The 24,226-nt window shown below is 41.8% G+C and overlaps 1 protein-coding gene across 3 annotated transcripts in view; it reads right to left on the bottom strand.

The window, feature by feature from the left end:
* Positions 1-926: 926 nt before the first annotated feature.
* The window catches only part of KDM3B (lysine demethylase 3B), a 59,340-nt gene continuing 36,040 nt past the window's right edge, over positions 927-24,226 (bottom strand). Inside the window, exons 10-24 of one of the 3 annotated variants that reach the window (XM_079915694.1) lie at positions 23,482-23,696; positions 22,557-22,709; positions 17,157-17,264; positions 15,485-15,612; positions 14,119-14,398; positions 13,119-13,375; positions 9,989-10,255; positions 9,009-9,180; positions 8,521-8,611; positions 8,246-8,376; positions 7,184-7,303; positions 5,808-5,947; positions 5,351-5,527; positions 4,366-4,500; positions 928-2,519 (exon numbers count right to left, since the gene is read on the bottom strand). In XM_079915694.1, coding sequence (XP_079771820.1) covers positions 2,439-2,519; positions 4,366-4,500; positions 5,351-5,527; positions 5,808-5,947; positions 7,184-7,303; positions 8,246-8,376; positions 8,521-8,611; positions 9,009-9,180; positions 9,989-10,255; positions 13,119-13,375; positions 14,119-14,398; positions 15,485-15,612; positions 17,157-17,264; positions 22,557-22,709; positions 23,482-23,696 — 2,455 coding nt within the window. In that variant the 3' untranslated portion in view covers positions 928-2,438. Of the gene's footprint in view, positions 2,520-4,365; positions 4,501-5,350; positions 5,528-5,807; positions 5,948-7,183; positions 7,304-8,245; positions 8,377-8,520; positions 8,612-9,008; positions 9,181-9,988; positions 10,256-13,118; positions 13,376-14,118; positions 14,399-15,484; positions 15,613-17,156; positions 17,265-22,556; positions 22,710-23,481; positions 23,697-24,226 lie in introns of all 3 variants that reach the window. The other 2 variants (XM_079915696.1, XM_079915695.1) reach the window with 2 other exon arrangements.

Below are 24,226 nucleotides of genomic sequence, written 5' to 3'. Positions count from 1 at the left end.
GCATCTGCCCACCCCACCATCACCAATCACTCCAGTTGGAAAAGGACCTAACCCCGTTCCCAATCTGATCTGCTTTTTCAGTTTTGTAAGGGAACTGAGCCCTGTGCTCTCAAGGTGGATACCCTGGGGCAGGGGAGTGCCTCTTGGTAAACAGAGGCTGGTAGAGAGGCCTGGGGTCCAGGTAGGAGATGAATCCAGGGGCTCCAATTCCATCCCCATCAGCAAGCACTGGCGGCAGTGGATGCCCTAATTCTGAAGACATTTATATCCAGAATGTAGGCTAGCCTGCCTCCTGATTTTCACCAAAGCAACAAAGCTCCAGCAACCTCTGCAACCCCCCTTCCCCCACTGCTTTCCTTTCCTGTGCCATTTCAAAGCTTCTGCATTCTTTATGTCGAGGTGTAATCCTCTGATGACCATAGCATCAACCCATGCCCATCCAGGCTGAAAGGACATGCTCAGAACTCTGTATTTCATTTATGGTCCTATTCAAGCTCAGTATCCTTGAACCACACAATGGTCTATTTCTACCCGGATAATTGTATTTCCAGGCTGAAACACTTCGGAAGATGTTTTTCCAACAGGATCCAGAGAAGCAGCTTCTGATGATCCCTCTTGCTATTCTTTACAACTTCCTCTTCAAAAGGCCTTTTCTAATTGGAACGTAGTCTGTCCTCACCCTTCAAGCCACTTTAATTTCATACATGGACAGCCAGGCCTCTTGTTTTGATGAACTTTTGTCACTGATTGCCAAAAACCTTGCTCTGGCCACTTCCCATGTCCTTTTCCCCCCAGACTGTTCAGGAAGGTAGGAACCCAGCTTTCCCATAGAGCATAAACTATGGAAAGCCCATCTTTGCTCCTACCCTCTAACTCATGTAGCACCTTCCCTTCATCCCCAAGCCCTCAAACCACAATGACCTGGCACTTCCCTCTCCCAATTGGACACATTCGGGAAGGAAAGAGTAATAATCGGATGCAACAATGTAATGATGATATGAAAATTAACCATCCTCCACCTCCAACCCCATCCTCAACCTGGCCCTGCTTTTTAGAATGGCTGGCACAGGAAGAATTTAGTCCACTACAAACAGATTTGTTAGATTTTTAATAAGAACATGGAAATCCCAATCAGCCCTTCAACAAAATTAAAATACAGAAAGTGAAATTAAAAGTATTCTACAGTAAATGACTTTTATTAAAAAAAAAAAAATGTAACTGTGAACATATAAACAAGCCTGCAGGGCACTACAGTACAGCCGGGAAGATAGATACATTTTCCAATGTACCTATGGGCCAATGAATTCCATCATTTTCAAATAAATTCTTAATAAAACTCCACTGAGTTGGAAAGTTTTGCTGAAAATATTTCCGGACAAAAAAACCCCCAAAACAAAAAGCCTCATGTAGGAAAGCAAACTTTCCTTCGCATTTGGAACTGTAAGAGGAGTCCCAAGGGAACGCTGGTAATAGATGGAAATGGGTCCTGGAGTCACCAGTGTGTGTATGCGTGGAACACACCAACAGCACAGACATGACAAAGTTCTTTCTCAAGATGGCTGTTCCCTCAAGATAGGACTGAGATGGGATGGGGAGAAACTAAAAGAATCCTACAAAGCCAATTCTTTAAAATTCTGCTTTGGCTGATTTTTTGTGCTATAATGGGCCGTTGATTTCTAAAAATCTTATTTCTTCAAAGAGTTTTATCGAAAGGAAGACTAAACATAATGTGCCTTTCCTCATAATCCAGGAAAACAACTGTGGTATTTCAAAAGTTCTAAAAATATCTACTTTCATGAAATAGTAACTATTTCACTACAAACCTATTTTTCACTAAATACACACATTTCCTAATCCTGGAGCCCCTTGGGAAAAGCAGTGGATTCCCCCTGGGTCCTTCAAGACTCCACTGTTTACAGGAGAGATGGTGGGGAAAGGCTTCACCCGGCTCCCGGGATGGGGTGTGTCAGAGGTCATGTGCAGAGACACCATCAGGCTTCCACCAGGCGTGTTTAAGCAATTAGCCCCCACTTGTACCAGTTACGTGATTCCCCCTACCTCCAAACACATTCCCACTTAACTAGGCACAAGAGAAAAAGAAAAGAAAGGTGTGCCCACATTCCTGGTTTCCACGAATCTCAAATCATGAGAATGTGCAGGAAAGCCCAGCGATATTCAGGCAATTCAGAGTCCCAAAAGGCCACAGAATGGGGATGTGGCACCCTTGGCTTGGAGTCTGAAACTGTGTGTGTGAACAGTGCGACTTTCCTGTGTCAACCTTCAGTGTTGAGGCAGCAAAGAGTGGCTGGAGAGTTTGTAATACTGACCACACTGGCTCCAAGTGAAGGACCTCTGCTCCAGCAGAGAACCCTGCTGTTCCCTGTATGTGTTGTGAGTGAAAGACCTGCTTCACAGGCGAGTTTGGAATTTCTCCACGCCTAAGACCTTGCCAGCTTGGATTCATGAGCCTTGAGGGTGCCAACAGCATCTTTCACTGCGTGATAAATGATGTTCTTCACCTGGAGAGAGCAATCAGCACAATCAGTTTATGGCAGCCAGACTGTGTTCTGCAAATGAAAATGTTATGTCCTACACTGACTAAAAGCCTTCTGATTAGTGATGAAAGCCCTCAACCAGGACTGCATGCTTCCTAAATCAATCCCAAAAGATGATTTACAAGTCAGACAAGATATATAGTCTATATTCAAAAAAGAATGATTTCATCATTTGAAAGGCTATGTAATCACCATCCTCTATATGCTGGGAACTACTGTTAAGCTCTTTATGTGGACTTTCATTTAATCCTTACCATAATACTATGAGGCAGATTCTATTATTATCCCCATTTTACAGATGAGAACTGAGGTTCCATGGTTAAGAATCTTACCTGAGGTCCTGTAGCTAATAAGAATGCACTAAAACAATAGTGGGCAGGTAGGATTTATTGGGTATTTTTCCCTTTTGTGCTTATACATATTTTCTAATTTGTCAAAAAGGAACACACATGTGAAGTAAAAGTTATTAAAATAAAGTGAACAGGATAAAGACGGTTTTAAACCAACACTGTGATTATTTCTGAGGAGGTAGAATGGGAAAGAGTACATGGAGGCTTCAATAATGTAGTTGTTGAATATGTATATATTGTGTATGTGGTACGTATATGATGCTGTATTTCTTAAGCTGAGTTATGGGCACAAAAGCCCCCTTTGCTGTTCTCTATTACATTTTTTGTATTAATTCAATAAATATTTACTGAGTACCTACTATGTGCTAGGGAAAAGCAGTGAATAAAACAGTAAAATCCCTGCCTTCATGGAGTTTAAACAGCTTATGTCCTAGTAGGGATAGAAACAAACATAAAATACATAGTATGTTAGATGGTGAAAAATACTACAGAAGAAAATAAAGCAGTGACAGAGGATTGGGAGGTGACATGTAACAAGTAGAGACCTAATGGAGGTGGGGTCTGAAATATGTATGCCTGAATACTTGCATTATATATCTATAATATCAATGTTATCTATTTATCAATGTGATGGTACTTTGTATAAGAACTTTATGGTTGAAATATTCCATAATTTTGAAAAAGGAACAGCAAAACAGATCAAGTTCAGGGTTAAAGGTGATTAAATCTACCAGCAACCAAGAAAAATCTACAACCTCATGGGACACTGACCAAAGAAAATACACCTGAGTCACAGGCACGATGGAGGAAAACAGGTCATATGTGAGAGGCTGGAAGAACGCCTATTCAGATGCTGAAGTTCTGCCTGGGAAATCTTGCTTCCTTACATTCTTTTTCTTTTTTAATGTTATTAAAGCATCCAAGTATATTAACAATGAAATTCTGCCCTTCAAGTTCCAATCCATTTCTGAGCAGAGGAAAACCTAATCTGATTGTCCAGCTTAGATCTACAAGTGGGAAACAACTCTTAGGGACATGGATTACAGTCCCTAGCAGGGCTCTAAGGAATTGAGTTTGCACAGAAATTTGCTGTGAGAAGAAGCTTTGGGGAAAGAGGTTTGGAACACATTGCCACAGTGCTTTTCCCACCTGACCGAGGAAGTCAGTCTAGTCAGTTACTAACACGGATACACTGTATCTTCCAGGGGCAGAGAAATAGAAGATTGTAACACTGGAAGTGACTAGGTTAAAAGATTCATATTCTCTAAAAGCAAACCTGAAGAGGACTGATTAAATACTTCCTGGAGGGAGGACTCCATACCCCAGACATGGGTCCCTTAATCATCTCTCTGCAGTTATACTGCCCAGGTAATATCCTCAGAAAGCAGAATGTGCCTCCTGTGTATGTAGCCTAGTAGGAGATGAGAAGACAGCGTTGGGGTGGAGGAGGAGTTCTTTACCTGCAGTTTATCCTCATGGTTTGTATGAGTGTTAGAGAGATGCCTGAATTCCTGAGTCAGGCGGAAACAGTGCTTTACATGCTCTGGAGATACAAAGTCTTCTGCTACTTTTATGCAACTGTATAGATTGTGCACCTGGGAGAGGAAAAGTACAGAGGCAAACATCAGGCACTAGAGAGTCAGCAACAGGTGGAAACTGTCCATCATATCGTTTAAAAAAACACTTTAGAAATACTTATGATATTCCATTTTCATAAAGACAACAAATGCAGAAAGACTGTAAGTATACATTTATAGATGAAAACGTTAGTATTTGCACAGAAAAGGATCTGGAAAAATACACACCAAACTGTTAACAGTAGGCTACTTTCTGGAGAAGGCAGGACAAGGGGACTGAAAAGGGATACGGCATAGGTAGCTGAACAGAGACTCACCTTTTCTTTAATAGTCTCCCTTATTTAAAAATCTTTAAATAAGCATTTAAAATTACATGGAAGGGGGACTTCCCTGGTGGCGCAGTGGTTAAGAATCCATCTGCCAAGGCAGAGGACAGGGATTCGAGCCCTGGTCTGGGAGCATCTCACACGCGGCAGAACAACTGGGCCCGTGAGCCATAACTTCTGAGCCCGCAGGCCACAACTACTGAAGCCCGCGTGCCTAGAGCCTGTGCTCCGCAACAAGAGAAGCGCCGCAATGAGAAGCTTGTGCACCGCAACGAAGAGTAGCCCTTGCTCACCACAACTAGAGAAAGCCCGTGCGCAGCAACAAAAACGCAACGCAGCCAATAAATAAATTAATTAAAAAAAAATAAAATATAAAAAATAAAATTACATGGAAGAAAATTAAAAATCAAAAAATAAGTTGCACTTGAAGAGCAATCAGTCTAACCCAGCCGTTTATATCTATTGCCAGATTAGCAAGAAACACAGATATAAGGAAACTATGGGAATTGTGGAGCCAGCCCTACCCCCAAGTTGGAACATACCTGGTGTGGGGCTCCAGCAGGTATGAAGACGGCATCTCCCAGGAACTGAACAATGGCCCAGCCTTGCACACCATATTCCTCATAGAGTCGCTTACGTAGGGTCTGGTCCAAGTACCAACTTTGGTCATGAATTGGATCATGATCAGGGGGATTCTCTTGGCCTTGCTCTTCTCCAACCTGATCATGAAACCATGATCAAAACCCAAAGATGGAAAAATCAATAAATACATAAAGATTATTAACAGGATAAATCCAACTTGCTGCAGTAACATGACTGGTGGGCCAAAGTTTCTACTTTATTCAATATCCTCTAAGTGTGGATTCAGCCCTATGGGGCATTTTGACAGAGGGCACAGGTCTTTAATGCCAAGGGACTCCGCGTGAGAAACCCTAGGCAGGCTGTCTCAGCATCCCCAGACCCTTTGTCTGTGAGCTGGGAGCCCACCCAGGGACACACCTTTCGGAGCAGCTCCCGGATCTTCTCCGCATCCTTGGCTGCATAGATGTGCCACAAAGCACCAGGTTTCTCCTTTCCATCATGAATCCTTTGCTTTGTCACCTCATCAGCATCTCCCTCATCAATTGTCTTGAGCACCTCTGAAAAGAGCAAAGTGGCACTTTTCAACGTAACCAGCCATTTCAGTACCTCTGAGTGAAGCAAAATGTCCAATTTAAACAAGTTTAGTCTCTACTATTCTCTATCTCTCTGGAGTGATATAAGGTAGAATCAAAGAATCAAAACTCACATTGGTCTAAGCTTCCTACACATGGGAAGAGCGACCCTAATCTTCCATACTTAACAGAGACTCAGCATTTTTTGGAGATATAGTGTCCCTTTAAAACATATTTCCTGCTCAAACTGTGTAGCCATATTTTATGTTCAAATTGCAGGTTATTTCCTGCTGTAAGTAGGTGGACTGTATACTTTCTCAAGACCTCTTCAAACTCTAGGATTCTGTGGATTTAAGGCCATGAAGAGTAAAGCTTCTCTGGCAAATTAAGAGGCTTGGCTTCTAATCCTTGTCTGTTATGATGCTTTAAATGACAGCCTAATGGAAAGATATGCAGATGTGTAGCATCAAAAGCAAATGTGTGGCAGGAAATATACCAAAGTAATGATATTGATTATCCCTGAACTTTGAGATTTTGAGTTTTCTTCTTTAAAATTTTGTTTTCTAAAACTTCCGTAATTAACACACATTAATTCTACACTGAGATAGCGGAGAGTGCAATGCAGCAAAATATCACTTTTATGCTTCATCTCTGTGCAAATGACCTGGCTTTATCACCTATTACCCCACAGCTGAACTGGGTGATGGACCAAGTAGGCCAGTTTGAACTTTCTTCTTTTTTTTTGTTTTTGTTTTTGTTTTGTGTGGTATGTGGGTCTCTCACTGTTGTGGCCTCTCCTCTTGCGGAGCTCAGGCTCCGGACGCACAGGCTCAGCGGCCATGGCTCACGGGCCCAGCCGCTCTGCAGCATGTGGGATCTTCCCGGACCGGGGCACGAACCCGTGTCCCCTTCATCGGCAGGCGGCCTCTCAACCACTGCGCCACCAGGGAAGCCCTGTCCTTTCTTCTTTACTCCTCTTTGTGATGCTACATACTCAGTATTAAAGGGCAGCATTCCCAGAGAGGGAATAACTCTGGTCAAAGATACACAAGTACCACTCTTCTCTGCTGCAATCACCCCTTTGTCTGGGCACCTACTATGCATCATGCCTGGCAGAGATTTAAGAAAAACCCACTGGCCCTGACTGAGGAGAAAGACACACCATTTTACTCCTGAGGCTAAACCTCACCCTGCTGAAGCACTGGGTTCTAGAAATCATACCTTCATCATGAGCACCCTCCCCGATGGGGATCCCAACATACACCATCACATTAACTGCATCGGACACATCTAAGTGAAGATTTGTTGTGCCAACTCTTCTGTCTTCTGCTGTTATCAAGCCTGAAGGTAAAAGGAAGATATGCAAGGTGAAAGGGCAATATTATGTTGTTTTTTTTTCTTTTTTGGCTGCCCCACAAGGCTTGTAGGATCTTAGCTCCCCGACCAGGGATTGAACCTGCGCCCTCGGCAGTGAAAGTGTGGAGTCCTAACCACTGGACAGCCAGGGAATTCCTGAAAGGGCAATATTCTGAAGAATCCATATAGACCCTACAAGTGAAAACATACTCGAAGATATTCTTAAATGTGTAACATTGGGAGAATGACGTATATCTATTTATCAATAAATAATTCTCCTCGTCTCTTTTCTAGTGTTTTAAAACTGATTTCAAGCTCAGTTGACACTATCATTAGCTTTGGCCATTGATCCAATTCCACCCTCCTAAACGATCTCTCCCCTTCAGAAGCAAAACAGATATGGGCATTATGGACACTCAAATGAAGCTTGGCTTTCACAGTGATTTAGGACATTATTGTGACTTCACAAAGAGCTGGTTGGGTAGCATGGTACTCAGACGTCTTCACTCTTATCTTGTCAAGTCTCTTAAAAGCTAAGGATCTTTGGTTGTGCCGTGCGGCATGCGGGATCTTAGTTCCCTGACCAGGGATAGAATCCTCACCCCCTGCAGTGGAAACACAGTGTCTTAACCACTGGACCACCAGGGAAGTCTCTTGGATGGAACCTTTGAGAGGAAACTTTCTAACTACTGTGTGTGTGTATATATATATATACACACATACATACATATACAGTACTGGGCCCAAAGGGCTATTATGCAAATCAGTGGCAAAAGCAAACATATTCTAAACCATCCTGGATACTGTCAACTTCTTCAGCTCCTGTCACTTTGCCCTCTACACATGATCTTGATTACAAATCTCCCTCTATAGGTGAAATGGCAACAGTAGTGTCCAGAAAGGTCAATTATGGCCTCTCCCTCATACCGTAGGCATTGTACATCTTGGGGCCCAAATCGGGCCTTACAAAGTAGCTGGGTAGCCTAGAGGCTAGATTGAGTCTGCCATCTCGTTTGGTATATTCTGGCAGAGGAAGGTTCTCCATCAGATCTTCAAACCTATAAAAAAAAAAAGCATGAAAGATGACTTAGCTTGTTATAGGGGAAAAAGGAAAAGAGGTGGAGTTCACTTTTCTGTGATTACTTTGTGACAGCTTTAGCAAAGCACAAGTCTCTCAAGACGGCTCACTGTAGTTCACTAACCTTGTTGGCATCATGTCCCGAAAATCTTCCCCAGGAGGCCAGTCCTTGAGTTTGAGCACCATTGGCTGCCCATCTTCTGACCTTAATCGCTCTGGAAGACAGAAAGCACTCCTACAAATATCTGCTGGGTTGGCTGCTGCCTGATTCTCCAGTGACTAAAAGGTTTAGAAGACTAAACTCTTATTTTCAGACTTGTAAACCCCCATAATGGATAAGGTGGGCTTTGTTTTCCTTAGCCACTGCTTTAGTACATGATAAATTTTTCCATCTCAAAGTGAAAGTGCTCCACACATCCCATGTGATCATGTGCTTAAGTCCAGGTATGCTCTGGGAGCCATGTGATTGCCATGAGAGCTACCTGGTTGGCACCAGGATAGAATGTTCTTCCTGTTAAGAGGATGTAATTTGTTATTTCAGCGGTAGGGCTGGGCATATAGATGCTTACTTTGCAGTCTGCTTTTACTGAACCAGATATCAAAGCTACTTACTGCATATGATCTCGAAGCCATCCCAGAAATCCCGAACTTTCACATCGGAAATTATAGCACAGTTCCTGCAGTTCACCAAGTCCACATCCTGGTCTCCAAATTCCTGGCTAAAGGCTTCTGGCTTCCAGAGTTCAGACTTGAGTTTTTTATGTACCCCTGATACCAGCACTGGCTGTGGAAACAAAAGTATCTCAATCAGAGTCACTTAGGAAATACTTAGCTCAGGGCTAAGGGACAGAATAGGAGGGTTTCCTGGGGACAACCTCTTCTCCACAATGATTTATTATTCCCTCCCAGTTTCACAATCTGTGGATTTCAACAATGTCAGCTACAGAAAATGAAAACACTTCTACTCTGTTATTACACTTGATTCTCACTGCGGGGGGTGGGGTGGGGGGCACATTCCACAAAAATCACTTCTGCTGCCCTGGTATCTACCACTATTTTGAGGTGAGAGGATGAAAAGCTGACAAATGCAAATTCTGAGAATACGTCCTCACATCTCGAATGAAAAACTCTCCAGACAATTCTACAACCTCCCCCCGCTTCCTCACACCTGCTAATGTATAAAAATCAGAAAGTGTTATCACACTATCACACAGACTTGTATGGTCTTGAAACATTTACCTAGAAGAGTACCACCCACTTCCACCCATTTTCGCCTCACCCCATATCACACTTACGGATTTTCCTCTAAAGGTGTCATTAATGCCAGATCACAACCTCACAGGAATTTCAACTGCCCTTTTAAGAACACAGAGCTACACAGCTGAGAAATAAAAAGATCCACAATGTATTTTTAGGAATCTTCTGACTTTTAAAAATCCAAGAAAACTCGAAGTAGCAAGGCTGTCTATAACAAACTTAGTATATGTCTAAATCTCCTTAGCAAAGTGTCTCCCAGAGAGAATTGAAACTATCCTGGTAGCTATAGTGGGCAGGCAGACAGCCGACCCTGGGATCTGCTTATTCTTGCTTACCTGGCCTTGCTTCCAACACTCCCGGAAGATCTTCCAATTGTTTTTGTTGCTGGGGTCATGGAGACACAGAAGTCTTCCATCACAGAGCCAGGAGTGAGAGGTATGGGGGTCCAGCACATTTAACCCCATCACCATCTCCTTCACTTCCTTTTGGGTGTCAGTCAAGTTACAGGCCCGCTTTGCAGCATCTGAGGTTTTCTTATTTTCTACCACTGAGGCAATGATGTGGTCAAGGAAGTTGGGGAGGCTGGCCTTGTTCTTCACTCCCTGCCAGACACAAACCCATCAGGTTAGTATGACTGAGGCACCATCAGTAGAGTATTCAAAAACAGTCTCACAGTTATATTCACACGGAGTTCTGATCTACCTGATTAAATTTCATAAAAGTTAATTGTAAAGTCTTTTGTAGTTGGAGGGGGGAGCCTATTAAGTCACTATCTTACATTTCCCTAGCCTTCATATTTTGCTTTATATTTATGAAAAAAAAGTACAGAAAGGTCCCCTCTACTGCAGGAGATTTGAGACTTAAGAAATATCTTTGGCATTCAGCCCCGTTTTAAGCATATGCACGTAGACTGCAGGGATCACAAAATGCTGTAACTGAGTGAGAAAGATCATTTATTTTGAGGGTTACACATTTTTTTTGGCCAGCATGCCCAAGGGATCTACTTCAATTAAGTAACTGAGGTGACTTATCAAGGCAGTGATTTTTTTTACCAGGGAGTGTACCCCAATAAACAGTTGTACCAGAGTACCCAAGATAACTGTATATTCTGAAAGCAGTCTCCTACTCCCCAATCCGTCCCCTACCAAGAATCTCTCATTTGTTTCAGCTGGTGGGAAAGCTCAGGCCCAGAGATGAAAGTGACATACCTAAGGTCATAGAAGTGAAGGAAGGGGAGGGCTTTTGTAAACTTGATAACACAATGTCTGAAGTATCACTAATCATGATCTCTACAGAGTACATGTAATCATATAACATCCTGGGAAAATTTAAAAAGAAAAAGGAGAACTGGGAGTTGGAGCAGTACAAATAAGACAGAGCTCAAAGTAATTTTTTTGGTCATTTATCCAAAAGAGAAACAAATAACCCACATTGTACAAGGCTCAACCACCCACAGTTCATCAAATTTCAGTCATTAGTCATAAAATAGAATGAGAAACATATTTGTGTACTTGTTTGAAATGCTCTCTGGAATATATAAACTGAAAATACAAAAGCAATGTATAAAAACATTTGTGTAAAAAGGGGGGGAACTATATACATATTTTAATATCACTGAAAGGGCAATCATGAAACAATGGTCACCTACAGAAAGGGAGGCAACAGTGGGAAGGAGACTTTTCACTGTATTTTTAAAATTTAAATTTTGTACGTTTTGAATTAATTAGTTCAGTAAATGCTTACTAAATACTTATGTATCAAACATTGTGGCACTAGGGATATAGTAGTGAATAAAACAGACAAAAATGGGGAATTCCCTGGCAGTCTAGTGGTTAGGACTCTGCTTCCACTGCTGGGGACCTGGGTTCGATCCCTGGTTGGGGAACTAAGATCCTGAAAGCTGTGCAGCACAAAAAACCCAAAAAACCAAAAAAACAAAAAACAGACAAAAATGCCTTTAAGTGGAGGTAAGGCAGAAAATAAATAAAACACAGCAAGTCAGATGGTAATAAGTGTTATGGAAAAAGTGCAGGGCTTCCCTGGTGGCTCACCGGTTAAGAATCTGCCTGCCAATGCAGGGGACACGGATTCGAGCGCTGGTCCGGGAAGATCCCACATGCCACGGAGCAACTAAGCCCGTGTGCCATACTACTGAGCCTGCGCTCTAGAGCCCGTGAGCCGCAACTACTGAGCTCAGATGCCACAACTACTGAAGCCCGTGCACCTAGAGCCCGTGCTCCGCAACGAGAAGCCACTGCAATGAGAAGCCTACGCACCGCAAGGAAGAGTAGCCCCCACTTGCCACAACTAGAGAAAGCCCGCGTGCAGCAACGAAGACCCAATGCAGCCAAAAATAAATAAATAAATAAATTTTTTTAAAAAAGTGCAGGGGAAACAGACATGAGTGGAGGATGGGAGTAAAATGGACTTTTAAAAAGGGTGATCTAAGAAGAAGGCTTACTGAAGAGGTGACATTTCAGGAGGGAGGAGAGGAAGTTGATTAAGAAGCAGGCCATGTTGTGACATGGGAAAGAGAGTTCTCGGTGGAGAAAAGGACAAGTGCAAAGGCTCTGAAGAAAGAGCATGCCTGGCCATGTTCAAGAAACAGCAAGAAGGTGGGTGTGGCCAGAGCAGAGTGAACAAGAGGGAGAGTGGTAGTTGAAGTCAGGGAAGTGAGGGGAAGATAGGGCTGGAACGTTATAGTCCACTGAAAGGACTCTGCTTTTATTATGAAATTGGAAGCCCTTGAAAGACTTTAGGCAGAGGTGATATAATGTGACATATCTTAAAAGGAACACTCTAGCTGCTCTGTGTAGAAAGGGAAGAAATACAGAGGACCTCTAAGGAGTTTACTACAAAAATTCAGGCAAGAGAGGATGTTGACTCAGACTAGAGAGGAAGCAGCGGAGCTGATGAGAAATGGGTGCACTCTGAATACATTCTGATGATCAAACTGAAAGGTTATGCTAACAGATTAGATACGAAATGTGAGAGGGGAGTCCCAAAAGACTCCAAGATTTTTCGCCGAGCAATTGGAAGCCACTGACCAAGAGAAGCAAAAAATAAAGGAGATGCAGGCTCACAGGCAGAAGAACAGGAGTGTGGTTTTAGAGGTGTTAGGTTTGAGGCGTCTATTAGATACCCAAGAGAGTACAATATGAATGTACTGCCTACGTTTAAAAAAAATTTAATGTCTGTTATTGTCAAGAAAATAAAGTGATTTCTGCTGATGATTGAAAAACTTCAGTCTCAGTTTCTACTGACTTCCTAACATGGCACAAAAGGTTTACTACTTAAAAGGATCTCAAACATTCCCAAAATTTAATATAAAGAAAGATCTTGTCAGCTGGACTGATAATGTGGAGGACACAAGTCAGTCATATACCCTCTAACCCAGTTATCAGATCTCTGATGGTTCTTTCATGGAAAAGCAGCAAAGGCTAGAGTTGTAGAGAGGACACTTACTGCTGAGGATGTAGAGAAGACCGGGGGGAAGGGTATGCCTGTGTCCAAGGGGGTTTGAGGAAGCTTTCCGGGCCCGGAGTGGAGGAGGTCTCGAAGGCTAGAGCCTTCAGTTTTGTTGTTGGAGGCAGTGGGACCCAGTAACAGACTGTTAAAAAGCTTTGGAGTCAACGGAGAGACCTTTGCAGTGGAGTTGAATGAGTCCAGCCCAAAGGGTGAATGAGACTCTTTATTGAGCACCGACCTCAGGGACCCTGCTTCTGTAAGAACATAACCAGGAATAGCATTAGGCACAAGGAATACCCAGCAGGCAACTGACTCCTAAAAATCAGCCAAGTGGGAAAGATGAAAGACTTTCCCCTCCCCTGCCCCCCAAACTACGTACGGTTTGTCTGGGCCAAGCCTGACGAGCTATGACTATGGCAGGTCTCATGGCCAAGGAGAAGCTCTCCTACTTCTTCCTTTCTTTTCCAGATCTGGATTTCAAACTTCCTTTTGTTCCCATCCATCTTTCGTCTCCCTCACTTTCTAAGACAGTGTTGCTTCAAGTGGGTCTCCAGAATACTTGTATTAGAATCACCTGGAGTGCTTGTTAAAAATGGAGATTCTCGGTCTTACTCCAAGAGATTTTCACTTAATAGTTCTGGTGGGGCACAGGAATCTGCATTTTTAACGATTCCCCAGGTGATTTTGTGCCCACTGAAAACCAAGTGTAGCCCTCCTGGCTAGTAATACTGGCTATCAGGGCCATTTGGGAAGCTTGTTAAAAATCTTATATTGATTCTGACTAAAGAGGTTTGGGGTAGAACCCAGGCATGTGCCTTTTTTAGAAAGCTCCACTTCTAGAAAGAAGTGGAAAGAGATTCCCTCATTTTACATGATCAGCCAGAGAAAGCAAGTGGCATGTTTCAAAAATGTGGATGGTAATGTGTGAGTTTGAAGAATCCCAGAATAACTCAAGTGTTCCACCCACAGGCAGGGCAGAGGCTTGTGTTAATCTCACCTTTTGTTTCTTCCTTAGCCTTCTGAGTTGCTAAATCCGCCAACCAGTGCAGGGCAGAGGAAGGTGGGCCTGTGTCAGGGCAAGGGGGCCTGATGGCTTTTAGCTCACTATTGCTATTTGACGCCGAACTGTCTGCTTTCAGAGGCTCGTCAGATCTGATGTCAGTACTGTCGACTTTGGCAACATGGTCAGTCTCTGGTTGTGTTACCGATGCAGTTCCTCCTCCACCTGAGAAGGTGGTTTCATTTCCAGAAGAGGCACTAGGGTTTATGCTAGGAAGCTATAGCACAGAACGCCAACATGGTTAAAGTGTTGTCCTTGTGTAGAAAAAACACAATGCAAATAGTAATGACAGCTGACACTAAACAGGTCTGGGAAAGCAACTGTCCCATAAACTGCTATTTCACTCATTCATTAATTTAACATATATTTGTTGAGTCCTACAATGTGACAGAAACTATGCTAGGTTCTGTGGAAAGAGCAGTGAACAAGACTTGAAAATAAAACAGTGTTTTTGTTTGGCATGCCTGAGGCTCAAATTCTGCACTGGCAAATTGGTGATTAGAACTTGACCGCATAGAGCTGTTCTGAGGATTAAATGAGATAGTACTGATATATGCAAAGAGCTCAGAATAGTGTCTGGCACACATACATGCTCAATAAAATGGTTATTATTCTATTATTGAATTTTCCAGATGATTTGCTCTAATATGTCAACTCTACTGAAAAGATATTTTGAGATCTCTCAGCATTAATCCCTGTACCTCTTATTGATCATGTGTAGCATTCCTGGAAAGCCCTCCGAATGTAAGAGGTGTGTGTGTGGTTTTTTTATTTTTTTAAAATAGCCTCTTATTCAAAATAGTCACCATCACACCAGAATGACCTCCACCTCTGACAAAGCAATGAGAAAATCACTGCCTCTCTGTGAAGGCTTAGGACTGCTTTCAGGGTAGAATGATCCCAGATCAGCAGGCTAATATTCATATTTCTTTCCTCAGTACCTAACATGACAAGGCAGGGACCATGCACACAAATAGGACTGTATTCCTAATTACCTTTTCTGTACTCTTCACCTACACAAGGAACCTGAGGTACAAATCTTGACAAGATGCAAAGAATCTCTTTGTGCTATTTATCAAACAAGCCTGAATTGGTTTTAAAGACACATGAAGAGAAACTCATACCAGTCAGGGGGAATTTAAATCCCTTGAGTAACTTCTGGGGCTCTCTCTAGACAGGCCTCCCCATCCCCTAATTCCCCAGGAATCTGACAGTAGCCTGGGACAACAGAGGTGAAAATGAGGCACTTCCTGGTACAAAGAACTTGAGTTTCTCTCAGTTGTACCTATACACACCACTTTACCTGTGACATCCCATTAGTGACAGCAGGTCTCAACACAGATTTGTTCTGCCGGCTAATACAAGGGCAGTTTGCTTTAATTCCCCACTTGCCCCGGGCAGCATGTACCATGTCTCCAATATTGTAAAGAGCTGGAAAAAAAATAACAATTAACCTTAGAATAATTGTATGTGCCAGGTATTGTGCTAAAGACCTTATTTACATTATCTCTCTCAAGCTTTACCACAAGTCAATGAGGTAGCAGCTTGTACCCTCAATTTTTTTTTTAATTTTATTTATTTTTTATTTTTGGGTGCGTTGGGTCTTCGTTGCTGTGTGTGGGCTTTCTCTGGTTGCAGTGAGTGGGGGCTACTCTTCGTTGCGGTGTGCGGGCTTCTCATTGCAGTGGCTTCTCTTGTGGAGCATGGGCTCTAGGCGCGTGGGCTTCAGTAGTTGTGGCACGCGGGCTCAGTAGTTGTGGCTCGCGGGCTCTAGAGCGCAGGCTCAGTAGTTGTGGCGCATGGGCTTAGTTGCTCCGCGGCATGTGGGATCTTCCCGGACCAGGGCTTGAACCCTTGTCCCCTGCATTGGCAGGCGGATTCTTAACCACTGCGCCACCAGGGAAGCCCAGTACCCTCAATTTTTGATGATGAAACTGAGACTCAGAGAAGTTAGATTATTTGCTTAAGTACATAAAGTTGGTAAATGAAAGTACCGAGACTTTAACCCATGTCTATCTAGCACTAAAGTTCTGTGCACGCTTAACCACTAAGCTACACTCCCTCCCTCCTCTAGTAAACGTTAACAAGGTGTCCTTTAGCAGAAACTCTAGGGGTAGATTCCCTGTTGTTCAAGCGTATGTAAACATTTTGAATTGTATACTTGAGATTTACTGTAAGTTATACCTAAAAAAAAAAATAGACCAATGTAAACTTTACACAAACATTTAACCAATGCTTAGATCAGCAGGGAGCAGGCATCTGACCACTGCACTCAGGGAGCTCTTCTGCTCAGATGCACTGGGTTATAAAGATCCAGGGGATGGCTCCCCAAAGTGGAGAAGAATATAGGCAGAGGATTCACCAACTTCAGTGTGTGCATGTTAATGGAACTGTGGAAGCTGGAAACACTTTATCTGGAGGAATCAATGAAGTAAGCTGCCACAAGACCATTCATTTCTACTGTTAAGCTGCCTTCTTCATGGATTCAAGAGCTTTGATTAGCTTCAGCTGGATTTTTATAAACCTAGAACCAAAGGTCTTTCTGGAAGCCAGGGGACTGGCTTTTTCTTTCTTTCTTTTTTTTTTTTGCTGGGCCACACAGCTTGTGAGATCTTAGTTCCCCGACCAGGGACTAAACCCGGGCCCTCGGCAGTGAGAGCACAGCGTCTTAACCACTGGACCACCAGGGACTTCCCAGACTGACTTTTGCTATCCTGGTCCTGCCGACCATAGGAATGTAAAATGACATCTGAAAAGCAACCAACCCCTCCACCCACAAAGGTGAGGCAAAGTGGGTGCAGTGGCTGCATACAATCTAACATTTCTGAAGATTCAAATTCTCAGGGAAATCTAGTGAGGCTTAAAAAGAGTCAAGCTGAGATAAACCATTTTACCAAATATTATGGTGTGTAAATTACAGCTCAATTAAAAACATCTTTTTTCCCCCACCAAATCTAAAGAAGGAATTCCTTTACCTGTGCCAGGGATGATCTGTGTGGGCATGAGATTCTCTGGTTCATGGGACTGCCCCTTTGCACACTTCAACCAGGAGAAAACCTCTTCATCACCTATCTCTTCTGTCTCTGAAACAGAAACGAAATGACTTTACTTATTTTATGAGGGTCACAAGATGTATCTCTCTCAGTAAGTCAGAGTTTCAGACTTTACAGGCCAATTTTTTCATGGGTCAAAGAAGATAACAGCTAACTTTAAAAAATACTGCTACACTGAGTTATAATTTACATAAAATTAATTCAACAATTTAAAGTGTACACTTCAATGAATTTAGACAAATGTATATAGTTGTAGAAACAGTACTACATTCAGGATTTAGAACTTTTCTATCCCTTCATAAAGTTCCCTTCAGCACTTTACAGTCAATACCGTTTCCTCAACCCCTGGCCACCAACAACCAACTTTCTAACACTAAAATTTTGCTTCTTCTAGAATTTCATATCACTGGAAACATATGGTATGTCATTTGTCATTTGTGTTGGGCTTCTTTCATTTAGCAGTGATTTTCAGATTCATCCATATTGTTGCATTTATTAGTAATTCATATCTTTTTATGTCTGAGTGCTGTTCCATAGTATGGATGTACCTTATTGTGTTTACCCACTTATCAGCTGGTAAATAGTTGGATTGTTTCCCATTATTGGCTATTATGAATAAAGTGCTACAAACATTCAAGTACAAGCCTTTGTGTGGACATATTTTCATTTCTCTTGGAAATACCTAGAAGTGGAATGCTAGTTTATGTCTAAATTTATAAAGAAATGGCTATACTGTTTTCCAAAGTGATGGTACCAAATTGCATTACTATCAGCCATGTTTAATAAGTTTTAGTTGCTCCATATCCTTGACAGCACTTTTGTACTCTCAGTTTTAAAAATTTTAGCCATCCTAGTGGGGTTGGTGGTTTCTCATTATGGTTTTAATTTGTATTTCCCTAGTAAGTAATGATAGCTTTTTCCCATGTGTTTATTTTCCATTGATCTATCTTCTTTGATGAAGTACCTGTTCAAATATTTTGCCCATTTAAAAACTGGGTTTTGGTGGGGACTTCCCTGGTGGCACAGTGGTTAAGAATCCGCCTGCCAACGCAGGGGACACGAGTTTGAGCCCTGGTCCGGGAAGATCCCACATGCTGCAGAGCAACTAAGCCCATGCACCACAACTACTGAGCCCGTGTGCCACAGCTACTGAAGCCCACATACCTAGAGCCTGTGCTCCGCAACAAGAGAAGCCACCGCAATGAGAAGCCCGTGCACCGCAACGAAGAGTAGCCCCTGCTCTCCGCAGCTAGAGAAAGCCTGAGAGCAGCAACAAAGACCCAACTCAGCCAAAAATAAATAAATTTAAAAATTAAAAAAAAAACAACTGGGTTTTTTGTCTTCTTGTTATTGAATTTTAAGAGGTCTTTATTATGGATGCAAGTTCTTTAGCAAATATGTGATCAGCAAATCTTTTCTCCCACTATGTGGCTTGCCTTTTCATTTACTTAATGTCTTTCGAAGAGCAGTTTTCAAATTTGATATTAATTTTTCTTTTTTTGTGTGTGTCTTATCTAAGAAATATTTATCTAACCCAAGGACACAAAGGTCTTCTATTTTTTTCCTAGAGGTTTTAGAGTTTTAACTTTTATGTTTAGGTCTATGATTTATTAGAGTTAATTTTTTGTATATAATGTGAATAAAAATAGTTCATTTGATTATTTGAATATGTATATACAGTTATTTAAGTACCATTTGTGAAAGGACTATCTTTTCCCATTCAATTAGCTTGGCACCTTTGCAGCTAATCAGTTGAATGTATATGAGTGGGTTTACTTCTAGACTCTGTTCTGTTGTGCTAACCATAGTGTCTTGATTACTGTAGCTTTATACAAAGTCTTAAAATGAAACAGTATAAATCCTCCAACTTCATTCTTCTTTTTCAAAATTTTGGTTATTCTAGGTAATTTGTATTTCATATAAATTTTAGAAAACAACTTGTCAATTTCTACAAAAAGGCCTATTGGGATTTTCATTGGAATTGCACTTAATTATAGATCAATTTGGAAGAACTGACATCTTAATATTCAATCTTCTATCTGTGAATACAGTACATCTCTCCATTTATTTTTTATTTTTTTGTGGTACGCGGGCCCCTCTCCTGTTGCGGAGCACACGCTCCGTTCGCGCCGGCTCAGCGGCCATGGCTCACGGGCCCAGTCGCTCCGCGGCATGTGGGATCCTCCCGGAACGGGGCACGAACCCACGTCCCCTGCATCGGCAGGCGGACTCTCAACCACTGCGCCACCAGGGAAGCCCCGGTGTGGTTTTCTTAACGTATTTTCTGTTTGAGGATTATTGTTGGATTTGTGGTGTTATAGCTTTTTCATCAAATTTGGAAAATTTTTGGCTTTATTTGTTCAAATATTTTTTCTGTCTCTGCCCTCCTGCCCTCTTTCTGGAACTCCATTTATAAGTTTTGGAGACTGCCCAATATATCCTGTAGTTCAACAAGCCACTCTTCAACTTATAAATTTCTTTCTTCTCTCTGTGCTTAGTTTTTATAGTTTCTATTGCTGTCTTCAAGCTCACTGTTTCTTCTGCAGTATCTAATCTGCCACCTAGTGTATATTTGGGGGGGAGATATTTTTCATCTCAAGAAGTTTCATTTGGGTCTTTTACAGGTCTTCTGTTTTTCTCATTGTGTTTTCCTTTATGTCCAAGCATATTTAGAAGTTTTATAATAGCTGTTTTAGGTCCTTGTACAATAATTTCATCACTACTGTCATTTCTGGATTTGTTCTACAGATCGTTTTTTTTTTTCTTTTTTCCAGATTATTGGTCATATTATTCTGCTTTTCTGTATACCTGACCATTCTTCACTGAATGCAGAGCTTTGTGAGTATTATGTTCAGAGTACTGGATTTTGTTGTAATCCTTTAAAGAATGTTTGGTTTTTTAGTGTGGCATATAACTAAGTAACTTGTAGATGAATTTGATCCTTCCAAGGCTTGCTTTACACTTCATTATGGCAGCTCCAGAGCAGCCTGTATTCTGGGACAACATTAGTCTTACTACTAAGAGTGTGACTCTTTTGAACTCTATCCAGTGTCTCTCCACTCTGGCTGGTGGGAATACAAACTGTCAGTTCTGTATACTACTCAGTTGATTGCCTTGAGGAAAGTTTCACCTTATGCATGTGCAGATCACTATAAGACAAAAAAAATTTAGACGATTTCTCCACAGATCTCTGGTGTTCTCTCTGTGTAGTTGTAACCTCTTTAGTACACTACCTTACTCTTTGCAGATTCTGATCTCTGTCTCAACTCATGAGATTGCCAAACTCTATTTTAGTTGCCTTTCCCTGTGGTACAGGATGGAAACTGCCTCCAAGCAGTAAACTGGGGCAACTGTAAGATTCACCTTGTTTCCTCCCTTTTCTTAGGGAACACAGACTCAAACTGCCTGCTCTCTAATATCTGAAATTGTGGTTTCATATATTTTGTCTGGTTTCCTTGTTGTTTATGGCAGGAGGGCAATTTGTGCAGAAGTTTATCTTTCATGGGCGAAAATGGAAGATCTTAGCTCCATTAGTATGTAGAACCTAGTGGATGTCAGGCCCTGTGTTAACCACTTTACATACATCATCTCATTTAATCCTCAAAACAATGCTGTGGGGGACATGCTCATATTATCTTTGTTTTATAGACAAGGAAACTGAGGTTCTGAGGGTTTAAGTAGCTAACCCAAGATACCATAGTTAGTATAATAATGTGTGCAAGTAGGATTCAGATCCCAGTAGCCTAAGCTCTAAAACCACCGTTACAATGGTTACACTGTATCTTAGAAGAGGGAAGAATGAGGAAGTGGTGGGCAATAAGGTAAAGCAAAAACAAAGTGAAGCAAAGGATTTGAATAGACATTTTTCCAAAGAAGATAAACATAGGGCCAATAAGCATATGAAAAGATGCTCAACATCAGTAGTTATCTGGGAAATGCAAGTCAAAACCACACTGTGAGGGACTTCCCTGGTGGTGCAGTGGTTAAGAATCTGCCTGCCAATGCAGGGGACATGGGTTCGAGCCCTGGTCCAGGAAGATCCCACATGCCATGGAGCAACTAAGCCTGTGCGCTGCAACTACTGAGCCTGTGCTCCAGAGCCCGCAAGCCATAACTACTGAAGCCCACGCTCCACAACTACTGAAGCCTGCGCGCCTAGAGCCCATGATCCGCAACAAGAGAAGCGACCACAATGAGAAGCCCGCGCACCACAACAAAGAGTAGCCCCCACTCGCCGCAACTAGAGAAAGCCCGTGTATAGCAATGAAGACCCAATGCGCCATAAATAAATAAATAAATTTATTAAAAACACACACACACACACACACACACACACACACACACACACACAATGATATACTACTTCATAGCCACTATGATGGCTACAATTAAAGACATTTAATAACAAGTGTTGACAAGGATGTGGAAAAACTGAAATCCTCGTACATTGCTGGTGGAATTATAAAATGGTGCAGCTACTTTGGAATACAGTTTGGCAGTTTCTGAAAGGGTTAAAAATAGAACTGCCATATGCCCCATCAGTTCCACTGCTAGGTATATCCTCAAAAAAAATGAAAACATATGTTCACACAAAAACTTGTACACAAATGTTCCTAGTGGCATTATTCATAACAGCCCAAAGTAGAAACAACCTATATGTCCATCGACTGATGAATGGATGAAGAAAATGTAGTATATCACACAATGGAATATTACCTGGCAATACAAAGGAATGAATTAGGTGCTATAACATGGATGAAACTTTGAAACAGTATGCTAAGTGAAAGAGGCCAGTCACAGAAGGCCAAATATTGTATGATTCCATTTATATGACATGTATAGAATAGGCAAATCTATATAGACAGTATGTAGATTAGTGGTTACCAAGGCCTAAGGAGGGGGAGGAATGGGGAGTGACAGCTAATGGGTGTGAAGTTTCTTTTTGGAGCAGTGAAAATGAAATTACTATATAACCTTGAGAATACACTATACTATGGTGATGACTATATAACCTTGAGAAGATACTAAAAACCTTTGAACTGTACACTTTAAAAGGGTGAATTTTACAGCATATGAATTATATCTCAAAAAAAGATGTTATTAAAAAAAAAAACCAGGGAAGACGAAGATTTACTCTTGGCTTGTTTTAACCTTCCCAGTCAGGCTGGAGTGTTGGCAATTTTAAGACCTCACAATGTGACAAAACATAAATGAAGCTAAACAGCTAAAGAGGAGGCGCAAACCCATTTCTGCTTCAATTTCCAAGTCCACACCTCCACTGACAGTTTACCTTTAGAACTACACAGGACAACATTTGCTCACCACTGCGTGGTCGGCTTTTCCTGAGCCTGTAACAGTCAAGGCAGACCCCAAATCCGCATTTGCGACAAACCCAGTGGATGTTGAAGAGAGTTGTTTCACATACATCACACATCTCCCGTACACCACGCACTGCTCGCTTCCATGCCACTTTCTCTGGTGGAAAAAGAGGAATACTGTTGGCACTGACCATCCTGAGCAACAGCAAAAGATACCAGACCCACTGATTCCTACTCAAGTGTTTTGTCTAGCAATTAAACTCAAAGGTTCATGAAGTCTGTATTTCTATAATTGTAAGAGAAACAAAATACATGGAATTTCTAATATTTCTGAACAAGTGTCAATGAGAATGAATGCCACGTGTTGTCATTTAAGATACTATAAAATTTTCAATTTGGGGAATTTTGAAACAAGAGGATTCTTTTCTTAAAGTGTAGGGCATAATTTCATAGTATAATATTCCTTGGTCTAGAAATAGGGTACAGTATCTCATAGACATGGAAATATCATAAATGTCTGAAAAATGTGGGTTCTAGGTATGAAACACAACAACCAGTAGCACTTCATCTATTCACAAACCATCAAGTATCACTTACTAACACAAATTAGTTCAAAGCAAACTGAAAATATTCGGCGTGAATCAAACCCAAACAGGGATCAAAATGCAAATTATGACAACTGTGCTACAACAATGAAAGACAAACAGGGAAGGAATTTTTAGTTTTTTAACTGCCAAAGACTAAAAGAATGAGGACTGTTGGATACAGGTGTGGCTTCAGCTATTTAGTTTACTACAAAGAGAAGTTTTATCGGCCTTAATTCATCCATAGAAAATGCCACCTGCCACTCCTTCCACACCTCCCTTTAAGCAAAAGAAAATGAGTTTCCAACTAGAACTGACTGGAAGACAAGCAAGAGGGTGCCTTACGGTGTGGCTCCACCATCATCATGGCCTCCTTCTCAGACATCACAAGCTGGCAGAACTGGTCTCCAACGTTGGCAAGAATGTATTTTGAGGTTTCGAGGTCTATTCCTTCTGCTAGGGAGGAAGAGGGAATCCACAGGTTCATGGCATCAGGGTCACTTTGCTGGGGACTCAGAAACCCCTCCACTCGGAGTACCCCCTTTCGAGTGAAGATCAACCTGAGACAGGAAGGTACACAGTCAAATACATAGTAAATAGCAGCAACCATGCAAACCAACACACACTTAAAATCCTAGGACCTAAAAGAAATTAAATGACACATAACAGGAATCAGACTGAGTTCAGAAATTTCACTATATTAGACCAACACAGTATGCACTAATAGGAAGGCTTGTTCACACCTAGTAGGTCTGGGTTCTTTAAAAAGCTGTCCCCAGAAATGTCCACCAGTTTCTCCAACCACCTGTTCCACACCAGCACCCACAGCACTGAATCTGACCAGAGAAAAATACAGAGCTATGCTCACTGTCACACTTAAAATTCATGTCTACTCACGTGAACCCTTAATATTGCCTGGCAGCCACAATACAGTTTCCTAGCGTGCTCCCTCTCCTAGATGCCTATTTAATATCTTCTCCTTCTTTTTAAACCTCCGGTATTACTTTCCCCACAAGGACCTTGCTAAGTATTTCACTGAAAAAATTCCGCAAGGAGCCAGAAGAGAATTCCCACAAGCTCCCACCACCAC

This window comes from Stenella coeruleoalba (genome assembly GCF_951394435.1).
Source record: "Stenella coeruleoalba genome assembly, chromosome: 3".
Taxonomy (NCBI): domain Eukaryota; kingdom Metazoa; phylum Chordata; class Mammalia; order Artiodactyla; family Delphinidae; genus Stenella; species Stenella coeruleoalba.
This window is presented reverse-complemented; position numbering and strand designations above follow the sequence as displayed.